At 40.1% G+C, this 12521-nt stretch overlaps 1 protein-coding gene across 1 annotated transcript in view; it reads left to right on the forward strand.

Moving 5' to 3' along the window:
• Positions 1-11961, forward strand: part of atg2a (autophagy related 2A) — a 29362-nt gene extending 17401 nt beyond the window's left edge. The window contains exons 24-42 of the mRNA XM_086158608.1: positions 2165-2271; positions 2385-2477; positions 2586-2656; positions 3860-3936; positions 4515-4685; positions 5160-5286; positions 5431-5654; positions 5795-6024; positions 6177-6312; positions 6396-6617; positions 6704-6805; positions 7703-7787; positions 8025-8178; positions 8275-8344; positions 8467-8549; positions 8643-8764; positions 8874-9028; positions 9679-9837; positions 10209-11961. Of these exons, the coding sequence (XP_086014734.1) occupies positions 2165-2271; positions 2385-2477; positions 2586-2656; positions 3860-3936; positions 4515-4685; positions 5160-5286; positions 5431-5654; positions 5795-6024; positions 6177-6312; positions 6396-6617; positions 6704-6805; positions 7703-7787; positions 8025-8178; positions 8275-8344; positions 8467-8549; positions 8643-8764; positions 8874-9028; positions 9679-9837; positions 10209-10445 (2625 nt within the window). The 3' untranslated portion in view covers positions 10446-11961. The remainder of the gene's footprint in view (positions 1-2164; positions 2272-2384; positions 2478-2585; positions 2657-3859; positions 3937-4514; positions 4686-5159; positions 5287-5430; positions 5655-5794; positions 6025-6176; positions 6313-6395; positions 6618-6703; positions 6806-7702; positions 7788-8024; positions 8179-8274; positions 8345-8466; positions 8550-8642; positions 8765-8873; positions 9029-9678; positions 9838-10208) is intronic.
• Positions 11962-12521: the final 560 nt, after the last annotated feature.

A 12521-nucleotide genomic window follows, 5' to 3' on the forward strand; every position in this document is an offset into this window, starting at 1 on the left:
AACTGTCCAAATGTATCATTTATTCAAAATTCTGGACAGACTATACATCCACATCAGGGGTCAGCAACTTTTACCACTCGTGAGCTATTTGGACTGGTTTTCCCACAATAAAGAAAACATAAGGAGCCGCACAACCCTTCTAAAATTTCAAATGAATTAAGATGGCATATAATATTATTTTTTTGCCTTCATGCTATGTATAAACAAAATATGCATTGCCTTTTTTTTAAATCAATGAACAGCTGCAGAGAAAACTAAATCACATTTCTGCATGCAACAAAACATTTTGAACACTGAAAACAAGACATTGTGTTGAAGGTTACTTTCAAGCAAAATACTCAATGTCTCTTTGAGTCCTTCTTGTATTTATGAAAAAAAAAAAAAAAAAGCAGGACTTAAATTATCCACCGGCAGAAAAACAAAAATACCGCCCCCTCTCTATGCGCTGTCATCCTTTTACCGGCGCATGCAGTCAGCTATCAAGCTGAATAATAAAGGGTCCATTTCACTGAACAGAGTAAAAATAGGAATATATGCAAAATAATAAGCGATTAAAATATTTATCATACTTGGTTAATGTGATTTCTGCTTCTGAACCTCAGCGCACAGCGTCTGAATGTCAGGGCTGTAATCGGTCACCTTCATCTTCACACACGATTGCAAGCTGTCATCTGTGAGGTGTGCGTGATGTTTACTTTTAATAAAGTTCATGCGGGAGAACAACCGCTCACATACATACGAGAATCCAAAGATAGACAGGACACCAAGTGCATACTGTCTTATGTTCACATAAACGTCGGGGATAGCATTCCAAGATTCAAACACAAGTTTTTCCAGTTCGGGGAGGGTTTCAATGTCACGCCATTTGTTATTGTGACAAAAATATTTGAACACGTTTTATTTAGATGTTACACGATTGCCATAATCTTGATTTTTTTATTTTTTATTTAAATTGCATTTAAATTACATTTTTATTAAAATAAAATACATTTTAATTAAATTCTTGTTAATTATTTTCAAAAGCCACAGGGAGCTGCATGTGGCTTCAGAGCTGCAGGTTGCCAACCCCTGATCTAAATTAAGAGTTTGAAAGATTGGTTATTTGTTTTTATTCATTTATTTATTTTAATGTTATTTATCTGCCTGTTCTGAAATGGAAATCCTCCTCAGCCTGTTCTCATGATGCCTGAATGGGCAGAAATCTGGAATTATTGAACTTCTTTGACATCAAAAGATAAATATAGTCACTATAAATGGGGTACTATTTGGTAATTTGCTAATGGCAACAACAGATATTGTCTAGAAAATTGTCTAGATATTGAGTGTAAATAAACTTCTCAAAAGCTTCCTATGAAATACACAAGTAACACTGAAATGGAAATGGCACGCTAAACCAACAAAAACAGAAGCAAATGAAAAAAATATCAAGAAAAAAAGAGAATACAGAGCAAAAAATATAGTGAGAGTTCTGCAAAATAAGCTAACCAAACCATTGTCTGAATGAAAAACATTTTCAGCCTCTTCTTGAAGATGTCACAGGGATCTAGGGACCACAAGGATAAGGGAAGAGCAATCCAGAGATTGGCAGGAACAGCTTGAAAAGCACAGTCACATCGAATTTTGAAGCAGGTTAGGGAAACAGTCTGTAAATTTTTTGCTCAGAACACCAGAAAGTGCAGGGGAGGAGGTTAGGATATTAATTCGTAATTCCACACAGGAACATTTAGCCCCCACTTAGAAACTGTGGATTATTAGTTTGTCATACTCCGGCACAAACAAGTTATGCCGTCTGTTCAGTCGGAGTTCTTGGAACACTAAATCTTCTGTTTAATGGCAAAACCAGAAACGCTGCTTGCCAAAGATAACTGACTTCTTGTAAAAGCAGCATGAAAGCTTGACTCGAACATCTGACACAGTCTTGGAGCAGATGCACAGCGGGCAGCAGTTGGTCGCTGTATTATCGAGTCAAAAACACAGCTAGAATCGTTTTCTTTAAATTGTTAAATTAAATGATCTATATCGCTTCAGGCACAAAAAGATTTTTATGTTTTAATCTGTTTTGTGTGGACACTGAAAAGATGGGTGGTATATGTTCACCAATGAGTTTCCAATTTAAAACAAGGTGAATTTATTGAAACAGGTTGATTTACTAATGTTTTTGCAGCTGGTTGACTTCCTCGATGTTGTGGATGACCCAATCCTAGGATACACGCCGCCTGCTGTCATCACTATCCTCCACACCCACCTCGCTACCTGTGCCGTTGACTACAGGTAGAGGAAGTGTTCTGTTACAATGGAAAATAATAATATGCATTTATAATATGCATTTTTGCATTTATGCATACGTTTTTGTACCTTCAATCTTGTGTTTGCTTGTCTGTCAGGCCTCTGTATCTGCCACTGCGAGTGTTTCTCACTGCTGAGTCCTTCACTTTGTCCAGCAACATTATTGTAGACACCGCCACCTTCCACCTCAGGTACCTTTCGCCCCCAACTCAACATTAATGTTGAGATAAACATGATCTCGTATTTTGTTCATGTTTAGAATAAGTGTGTAAGTTGTGTTTTAATCACATTTCTGTTAGATTCATCCTGGATGACTCTGCTCTCTACCTCTCTGACAAATGTGAAACAGACATAGTGGACCTGAGGAGAGGTAAAACTGAAAGGTCTTTTGGATAATGTTATGCCACCACTGATGTTATAGTATAATCATAATAAACAATGCACTTTTGAAGCTCAAAAGAGTTCAGAAAATTAAAATGAAAACTATTAAGATTTCAACACCTCCCTATGTCAGCAGTATCTGTTTTCAGTCATTATATAGCAGTGGTTAAAGTGGTGATTGTGGTCTTATTTAGCAATATTTTGTAGAAAAAAGGAAAAAAAAACTTGAATGAAATACTTGATGAATATTTTCAAGTTTGGTGTTCAGAACTGGAATGGATACTTTTGGAGCCACACTGAACCAGCATGCAGAAATTTCTTGACCAAAAACCAATACAATTTTCCAAAATTAATAACAAAAGCACAATAATAAAAAGGTTGCCATTGCTAAATTCAAAGTTTTTGATTTTCCAATTAAAAACAAAAAATTTTGATTCAGCGTTGTAAGAAAAAAAACAACAACTTTATTTTTGTTATAATGATTCAGTGTTGTCTGCTAAACCACCGCAAATTCCTGGTGTGTGAAAACTACTCGATGAAAATAGGGTTTCAGATTCTGATTGAATGCAAGTAAATGAAAGATGATATACACCTGTGAGAGAAATGGTGTAAAACTCTATAAGAGAGGCCTTAACTTAATTAGAAGCAAGTTTAAACTCAATTTAATTTTTTAAAACACAGACAGAGCTTGCTATTTCGATATCCAGAGCAAGGGGTTCCACAGTCTGAAGTGCAGAAACTTGTGTGAGTGAGTTTTATTTTACACTGCCCTGTTAATATTTGATCCGTTGGGCAAAGGCTATAACCCACTATCAGTACAGTTTGTCCCCGACTGTTTACTGTCCTGAGGTCTGGATGGATGGTCGTGTTTGAGCTGAGTTTGTCATTTTTTTTTCCACCGCTTACCTGCCCATACGTGTCTCCGGATGTCGTTATGTCATTACGCCTCAAACCAAAATGTTAGCCGTGAGTCATGTTGTTGTGTTCTCCGTGTGGAAGAGCGGTTTAAACAAGTCTTACGCAAAGAGCAGCCAAGACATCAAGATGTTTTAAAATCTTGGTGATTATTAGCTTTAGCAAACACAATGGGAAATATTGCGGTGTGTATAAATAATTCCTATCTTGTGTTTGTTATGATGACTTGTCATCGTGACACTCTTAAGTTAAAACTCCTGTGTCTTGTGTCACACAGACTATGTGTGTGTTCTGGACATTGACCTGCTGGAACTTGCCATCACCACATGGAAAGGCAGTGACACACGTAAACTGGTGAGAGCTCATCATCTGCTTTCACGCCTTTTCTACCACCATGTTCAAACATAATTTACCGCCAAGGTGAAAGGAAGACAGAAAAAGCTTCAGAGATCTGAACGCACATGAAGCATAAACAAACTAAATTGAAAAGACAAAGTGGACTCATTTCAGTGGCTTTTTTACTAATAATAAACACTTCAATTTTGTTTTTTAACACATATTGAAAACATCAGATTTTATACAGGTTTCAAATGCGAAGAGGACTTTCATAAATACCACAAATAAGATATGGATATTATCTTTTCAGATAACATCCATATCTTTTACATATATATATGAGTGTGTGTGTGTGTGTATGTGTGTGTGTGTACTTCAGGAGTTGTGTATAATCAAAATACCCCAGTCATTTGAGTTGAGCGCTCAACACTTAGCACAACAGGCTTTGGCTGACAATGTTTGATTGTCGATTAAGAGTTCAATTTTGAGTGACCTGAACTGACGTGTGTGTGTGTGTGCGTGCCTGCGTGCGTGCGTGAATTTTTTTATGATATTTTTAATCTACATTACTAATTCCACTTTTCACTGTTCTCCAGTCCCAGCCTCTGTTTGAGCTTCGCTGCTCTAACAACGTGGTTCACCTCCACACTTGTGCTGATTCTTGTGCTGCCCTGGTCAACATGCTCCAGTACCTGGTTTCACAGGGAGACTTGCACCCCCCGCCGCGACACACCTCACCCACTGAAATCGCAGGCCAGAAATTACCGGTGAGACCTGTTTACCATCGAAGAGAAAAGTGACCGATAAATACTAGGCTGTGTAGTTAGTTATATAGAAGGAGGTTTTGTTGAATTAGCCATATAGGCTGAAAAAAACCTGTAAAACAGCAGAAGCATTTTCCAGTCATGGAAACAAATAGGCTAGAACATCATGTTTAGTCTCTCAAAGTGTTTAACATTATAGATTTTTCAAATGTGGCTAATTATTGATGTGAAAATTAACATGAAATACTGGAATATGTGTTTATAGTTACCAGAGATTCAGCAAAAGGTGATCTGAAAGTTAGTAAAACACTATAACGCGTTTCATTGATGAGTTCCCATATGGCCAGGTTTTTAGTCCCAACACAAAGCCAATATCATACAGAATGTTTGAATAAACACATACGGGTTAAATGTTGCCGATTTTCCTGTATACAAGGAAAGACACCATGAAATATCTGCAATATTTTCTTTTGGTAGTTGTCAGAGAGTCCTGCGTTTGTGCTGCCCTGCCCTCCAGCCGAAACCGCTGAGATCAACCAGTATGATCTGACCGATGCCTTAATAGACACGGAGAAGACTCCCAGAGAGGAGAGTTTTGATTCAGGTACAGCTGAGTACAACTTCACATCCCATCATGAATTCAGTACAGTAACCCAACGATACAGAGGATATCCATGTACCTTGGTTTGATCAGTCTGTTGTTGCACACTAAAACATGCTTTGTCACCGTGATCCTCCGCTTGTCCAGCTTCACCCTCCATGCCAAGAGGCTCGCCAGTCTCCGTCTACCTGTTCCCCGGCGAGGCGTCGAAGCACGACCCCTCCTTGTTGCAAGGCGAAGACTCTGAGCTGGACGGACTCATCGCCACAGCAACAGAAGCCCAAGCAGATATGATGCCAGAAGAAGAGTCAGAGGGCTCAACAGACAACGACGACTTTTGCATCTTAGAAGCTCCAGGCATGGGGATCCCTGTAAGGTTCCTTATACTTTACGATCTGTTGGGTATTCTTACTTTTTTTTTCTTCCTCTCACTTCACCCTACTTCTAGATTCCTATTGAATACAGTTTGATGCTCTTTTTTACTAAAGTTCCCTTCTTGTCCCCTCATCAGCCCAGAGATGGAGAGCCTGTGGTGACAGTTTTATCCCAGGGGCCCATCCGGGTGAAAGATAGTCACTTTTCAAGGCCACGAGGAAGCTCCGACCTGCTTCGTTCCCCCAGCGGCTTCCCAGTGCCCCAGAGCAGGGTGGTGTTGCGGGAGATCTCTGTGGTCTGGCATCTTTATGGGGGCAAGGATTTTGGTGGAAAGGCTTTGTCCATTCATGGCCAGCACGCCAATAGGTAATACAGCTCACAAACACACACACTTAGGCTCTAAAAGGCCAATAAGCTCTGAAATGTTATTTGTTTGAAACTTCTACCACTTTCATACATTCCTTTTTTTTTTTTTTTTTTCTACCAATAGTGTAATTTTTCTCTCTTGCCCCACTCAGGAGTCGTTCTGTCCCCTCTGTTGCTCGTGGTTCTCCATCGCGCTCTGTCGGCTCCTCTCGTCCCCAGAATTCTTGGCGATGGGCTGGAGGTTGTGGCCGCCAGCACAGCCTCCTGATGGAGATCCAGCTCACCAAAGTTTGTCCAACCCTCATTGAGAGACCTAAAAAGCCAAATTGTGTCAAACATTCTGACATAGTCCTCATATTTTTCTCCTCCAGGTGTCTTTCCAGCACGAGTCCTATCCAGTTATAGGGGCAGGACAGGATGGGGAGGTGGCGGTCGGGGTCGGTGTGGGTCCTGGGGGTGAGCAGCCCCTCTCTAGGCAGGTTTTCATCGTCCAGGAGCTGGAGGTCCGAGACCGTCTGGCCTCCTCCCAGATAAACAAATTCCTCTACCTCTACACCAGTGAGAGCATGCCCCGTCGAGCCCACTCCAACATGGTGAGGGATCATAGATGGAGGTGGAGAGGCGACCTTGTCAACGGTTGGATGTGGTCGTCTTAGCGCACTGCATTTCTTTGTCACAGTTGACCGTGAAGGCCCTGCAGGTGTGTCCGGAATCTGGTCTTGGTGGTCCAGAGTGTTGTCTTAGAATCAGCCTACTGCCACTGCGACTCAATATTGACCAGGTACAGCTGTTGTTCGAAAAGTAATATAATCAATATCTTCAGAAGTATTTTTATATTTAAATGAAAACCAGGAATTGCAACTGATATCAGCACAAGAGCTGTATTAAATTTGAGAAAATATGTAACCTTTAAGCACAACCTTAGTATCTTTGTAATATTGAATACTCTGGGTTTTTACGTGTGTTTTATTGAACACTTTAAACACATGAAATTCACAAATTGTAGATGTGTCACTGGCCATCCTACCAGCCACACAATCACTGATGTACCTGTGACAGATGGAGTGAATCTGTATTAAAGGTATCAGATCACATTTCCCTGATCAAAATATACTTCTTGCATTACTCCATGTGTTTTATCCATATCAGCCTGCCAATGTCAAAGTAGTGAACAAATAATTAAAGTAAAAGTGGAAAATATCCTGTGAGAAATTAAGTTTCCAGTGTATCCCACACTCAAAATTCCTCTCAGCAAAGACCAAAAAAACCCTTCAGCTTAGTATCCGGCACTGATGTTGACACTGACATGATGTTTCTTTCATCATTAAAAAAGAAGAAGCCTTGCCTGGTTCAGATCTGTTAGCATAATTTTATATAAAATCCTAAGATACTCAACAGAAAACCACAATTATGAGTCATTCCTCTGTCCAGTTAATGTATTTTAAAAAAGAATTTGTGAAAGAATGACCTCCACCCTATTAGTCCGCTGCACTGGATAATCAGAGGGATGTATCGTGTCATCATTTAAATATCTCCACTCTGATTCTAATAAATGTGACAGTTTTCAACCACATGCTGGAAAACTTGCTTGTCTCATTTTTGAGGTTGCCTGATCACTCAGTTTATTGAAAACTGTATTTTGGGCTCAAATCCCTGTTTTTTTTTTTTCCTCTTTCAGGACGCGCTGTTCTTCTTGAAGGACTTTTTCAGCAATTTAGCCTCCTCTGTTAACCCTTACTTGCCTGTGGACCCGGCCACTGAAGGTGAGCCCAGAATGCAGAAAAGTGGAAGACATTAACATGTAATTCATATCAGTTTGGTACTTGAATATGCTGAAGTCATCTGTATCATCTCTGTGCCGAGCCAGTCTCACTCATTGTCGACGATATATTTGTGTCATTCAGATTTGTTTGTTGCTGAGAAGATCCATTCATAGTCATTGAAGTATTTTGGTTTTTTTCTCTGTGTAATTTGCTTATTTTTCTGAAATGCATCTCCAGTGAAGGCAGACCCCTCCCAGAAGGCGTCGGAAGAGGGCGAGTCGGCTAGTGGTCTGGGACCCGACCTCACAGCGTCTGTAGAAACGACTCACAGCGAGCAGAGCTCTTCCTCTGCCGGCTCAACCTCTTCCTCCGAACAACCAATCTACTTCCGGTGTGCAGTCTTTTTTTTTTTTTTTTTTAGCGGGTCGTTTCCATCATAACTTCATAAACATGCATCTGTATTTTCTTACAAGCCTTGTTGTTTCAGGGAGTTTCGTTTCACCTCTGAAGTGCCTATTTGGCTGGACTATCATGGCAAACATGTCGTCATTGAACAGGTCAGAGGTCACAAAACAGCTCCTCATTCACCTGAGCTAACCCATAATACAAATCTCTGTGGTATTTTTGTTTGTGATATGGTAATCCAATCCCTTATTTTAATTCATCTATGGTTTCCCAGGGAACATTTGCAGGAATTCTTATTGGCCTGGCTCAGTTAAATTGCTCTGAGCTGAAGCTGAAGAGACTGTGCTGCAGACACGGGTAGAAACAAACTCTCTGCCAATCACCCCCCACATAACCCCATGGAATCTGCTGTTTAAAATTTTTTTTTTTGTTTCTCCTGCAACACTTTAGCCTCCTTGGTGTGGACAAAGTGATCCAATATGCTGTCACGGAATGGCTGACGGACATCAGGAAGAATCAGCTGCCAGGCATTCTGGGGGGTGTCGGCCCCATGCACTCTGTTGTCCAGCTATGTATGTTCATACTGTTTGATCCAAAAGAAAACCTGTTTTTTGTGAGCAAAAATGAAGCGTCATATTTACATGGTCTTCCCTTGGAACGTTTCTGCTTTTTCATCATTAGTCCATGGAGTGAGGGATCTCTTCTGGCTGCCCATCGAGCAGTACAGGAAAGACGGACGCATTATTCGAGGTCTCCAGAGGGGGGCAGCGTCATTTGGCACCTCAACAGCATCGGCTGCACTGGAGCTCAGCAACAGGCTGGTGCAGGCAATCCAGGTATTTGTCATTCCAAGTGTCAAAGTAGGTCATTTGAAGCAGGAGTTTTATTTATTAAACTACAGGGATAACAAGATGAGTCATGTCAGGGGCAAGCTTGGATGATGAAACCAAGAGAAAGAAAATCTAGTTTTTGCCTTTTCCTTGAAAACTCTGAGCAAAAATTCAAGTTACTGACTAACACAAGCGCTCCTGTTTCACAATTAGAGCTGGATCACAAATCCATATTTAAAACATCATCTAGCTGTTATGTAACCTGGGGATTGACAATTTTATCACCATAGCAAAAAGACAATATTTTTTTTTGTTCATGACTCCAAGTCAAGTCTTCAAATGTGTAAAAAATGGCTTGAATATGATCAGAAAAATTACACGTGTTACAAGTTAAGGGAATTAGCATTCGTGGAATCAAAATGAAATCGTGGTAAAGATTGCTATTTGGTGATGACCATTAAACCCTTCAGAAAGAGTTCTTTGAAGATTCTTTAAGAAATGGGTCCCTTATTTTTACACAAACATGTCATTTTTGATGGATTTCAGAATAAGTGAGACTAATATAATCTAGTGCCTGGTCAAATTTAACTGTACAAGATTATGACTACAATCTCTACAGTGAACTGTGTTTTTATTCATGTCTGCTACTTTTTCAGGCCACAGCAGAGACCGTTTATGACATCCTGTCTCCTACGCCTCCTTTGAATCGATATGCCATCAGCGAGGGTCGAGTCCCCACCAGCCGACCCCGCAGACCCGCCCAGCCAGCAGACCTGCGAGAAGGTGTAGCCAAGGCCTACGACACTGTCCGAGAGGTCGGTCCCCCAATCCACCTACTTACAGCTCCGTCACGTGCACTGACACCAGGCTCTTCAGTAACACCGCGGCCCACAATTTTATCGTGAAAACACATTCTGACAGAAAATCATTTCGTAATGTCTGCAAATGCAGGAAAGCAGTTAATGGTAGTCGGTAATTTTCCCCAATTACAAATTACTGAAAGTTGCCTCCAACCTTGGGAACTTATGATGGAAACTTTAAACTTCTTTGTTATATCAATGCGCACATTTTATTGACTTTTCATTTTTATTTACAAGTTACTGGAATGTTGTCTATTTATTAGAAAACACTGTTGCACCCTTGCTCTATATGGAAGGTGTCACATCTTGGCTCTGTTTGCTCACAGGGAGTGATTGACACGGCTCAGACTCTGTGTGATGTAGCATCCCGTGGCCACGAACAGAAGGGCCTCCCAGGTGCTGTGGGTGGCGTCCTACGGCAGATCCCCCCGACTGTAGTCCGACCCTTAATTGTTGCTTCTGAAGCCACTTCCAATCTGCTGGGAGGCATGAGGAACCAGATCAAACCGGATGCCAGAAAGGAGGATTTCCTGAAGTGGCGTACAGAGGACAGCCAAGAATGATGACTCTTTGCGTGTGTGTGTGTGTGTGTTAGTGTGTGTGTGTGTGCGCGTGCGTGCGTGTGTGTGTGCGCGTGCGTGCGTGTGTGTGTGTGTGTGCGCGAGATTGTCAAATATCTCAGCGAAAGAAGTGAGTGCAGGGTATTAAATGTGTCTTTGCATGCATGGCTGGATTAACAAGAGTTTTTTGATGCAAAAAAGACTAACTACTGCTGCAGTTACTGATGCCCAGCAATTTCCTTTTTTTTTTTACACTTGAATTTAATCCACAGTTTTCCTTCCCCTCATTATTATTACTACAGTAGTCTGCAGCAGATTCTGCTGAATGCAAAACATGTTGCTTCAACATTCATCCAGCTTTTTTTTTAAACCAACCAAGTGCAAACAGGATAACCACTCTTGATGTTTTGTTTTGGGGTTTTCCTTTACATGTGAAAAAATGTGGGACTTACTTTCTGTTCCAGCAGCAAGATAATTCAGCACTGTTTGAAAAACAACTAAATAACTCAAGCCAGATATTTGTGTGAGTCATGACAATGTTTCCTCGCAGTGTGCAACTTTGTGGCAGTAAAACTTTTAAATCCTGTTTGGCACACGTGGAAAAAGTGGGGTCTGAACCAGCTGCTACCTTTTTTTTTAGGTCCAGTCATGGTGCTGATATTCATATAGAGAATATAGATAAAGAATGACCATTTAGCAGCAGTGATGTGTGCTTGGTTAAGTTTAAGTCACGCCGTACACCTGACACCTGCTCCCCTCAATGCTGTTACGTGTGCCATATACCCAGCAGAGTGCTCTTTAAACTAGTTTTTGTTGCCTTTTTAAACCTGCACCTGTCAATCAAACATGGACTTGTAGTGATTTTTATAATTGACGCTATAGAAACAAATAAGCCTGCAAATTGTGCTGCATCAACTTCTGTCACAGAATTACAATATCAAGCACAAATGATGTTTCACAAATGTGTCCGTAGTTAAAAAAAAAACTCTCGGAATGATAATTAATATTTTTTTCAACTGCAGTACCACTCATTTGTTTTTCATTTTCCATGGTGATCTTTGCGAGATGACAGCTTGGATGTCAATCATCCGGCCCTTAAAAACATGCTTTGCCCACTTTGGTTGCCTTCCTGCATTTTATGGTTCTTTATTGGGTTTTTAATTTTATTATTAAGTATTGTCATATTTGTTCTCAAATTACGAGTTGATGGAATATGACTTTCAAGGTGGAAGATTTGTTCAAGGGGATTTGTTAAGAAAAGGTTTTACATTTCTATCTTTTTGTTAAATAACCAGTAGTGTACATGGGAGAGAGAGCATGAGAGAGAGAGAATAAGTGTGTGCGAGGAGAATAGAAGTGTTTGTGTGAATGAAACATGGCTGTGACAGCTTGATGCTTGTTGCATCTCTTGTGTGTAATTACCATTTACTATATCATAAACTGTATGAATGACCTGTATAATACAAAGACAAGAAGTATACAAAATTAATACAAAAAATAAAAAGTTTGGATATAAAAACAGACCTCCTTGTTTTATTTATTTATTTTTCTGCTTTATCAGTTAACCAAGTAACAAGTACCGGTATTTTAAAATCCCTCAATGCATTTGTGATTGTTCTCTGTCATCCAGGTTAAGTTAATAGTCAAATTTTACCGGACTTAGTCAAGTACTAGTTCGTTTTTTTGAATGAATTACAATTTGATATATTTAACTTTAAAGTAAAAAGTATCAGATGTGGTGTGCGATAAAAGTATCAGTAGCCAGAATGAAAGGAAATGTGCACAAGACAGTGGTGATACAAGCAATATTGTCTTGTTTAGAGAGAAAAAGACAGGCAGCAGAACGGAAGAGTCAGTGTGATCCAAATTTTGAGGCTCTCTGAGTGAGGAGGATGGACAGGATCAGGAATTACTCCTTCAGAGGAACAGTGCATGTGAGATGTTCTGGAGATTAATTTGGAGATGTTTCAGAGATGTACAGAGGGAACGATTGTGAATATACTGATGTGTATATATATAGTGAAAATATTGGTAAATTGCAAGTAGGAGGCAAAGAGGTAAGATTATTCGCTTTGGTAA

The sequence above is a fragment of the Fistularia commersonii genome, chromosome 13 (genome assembly GCF_037954325.1).
Source record: "Fistularia commersonii isolate RoL2024-O1a breed Wild chromosome 13, RoL_Fcom_v1.0, whole genome shotgun sequence".
NCBI lineage: Eukaryota > Metazoa > Chordata > Actinopteri > Syngnathiformes > Fistulariidae > Fistularia > Fistularia commersonii.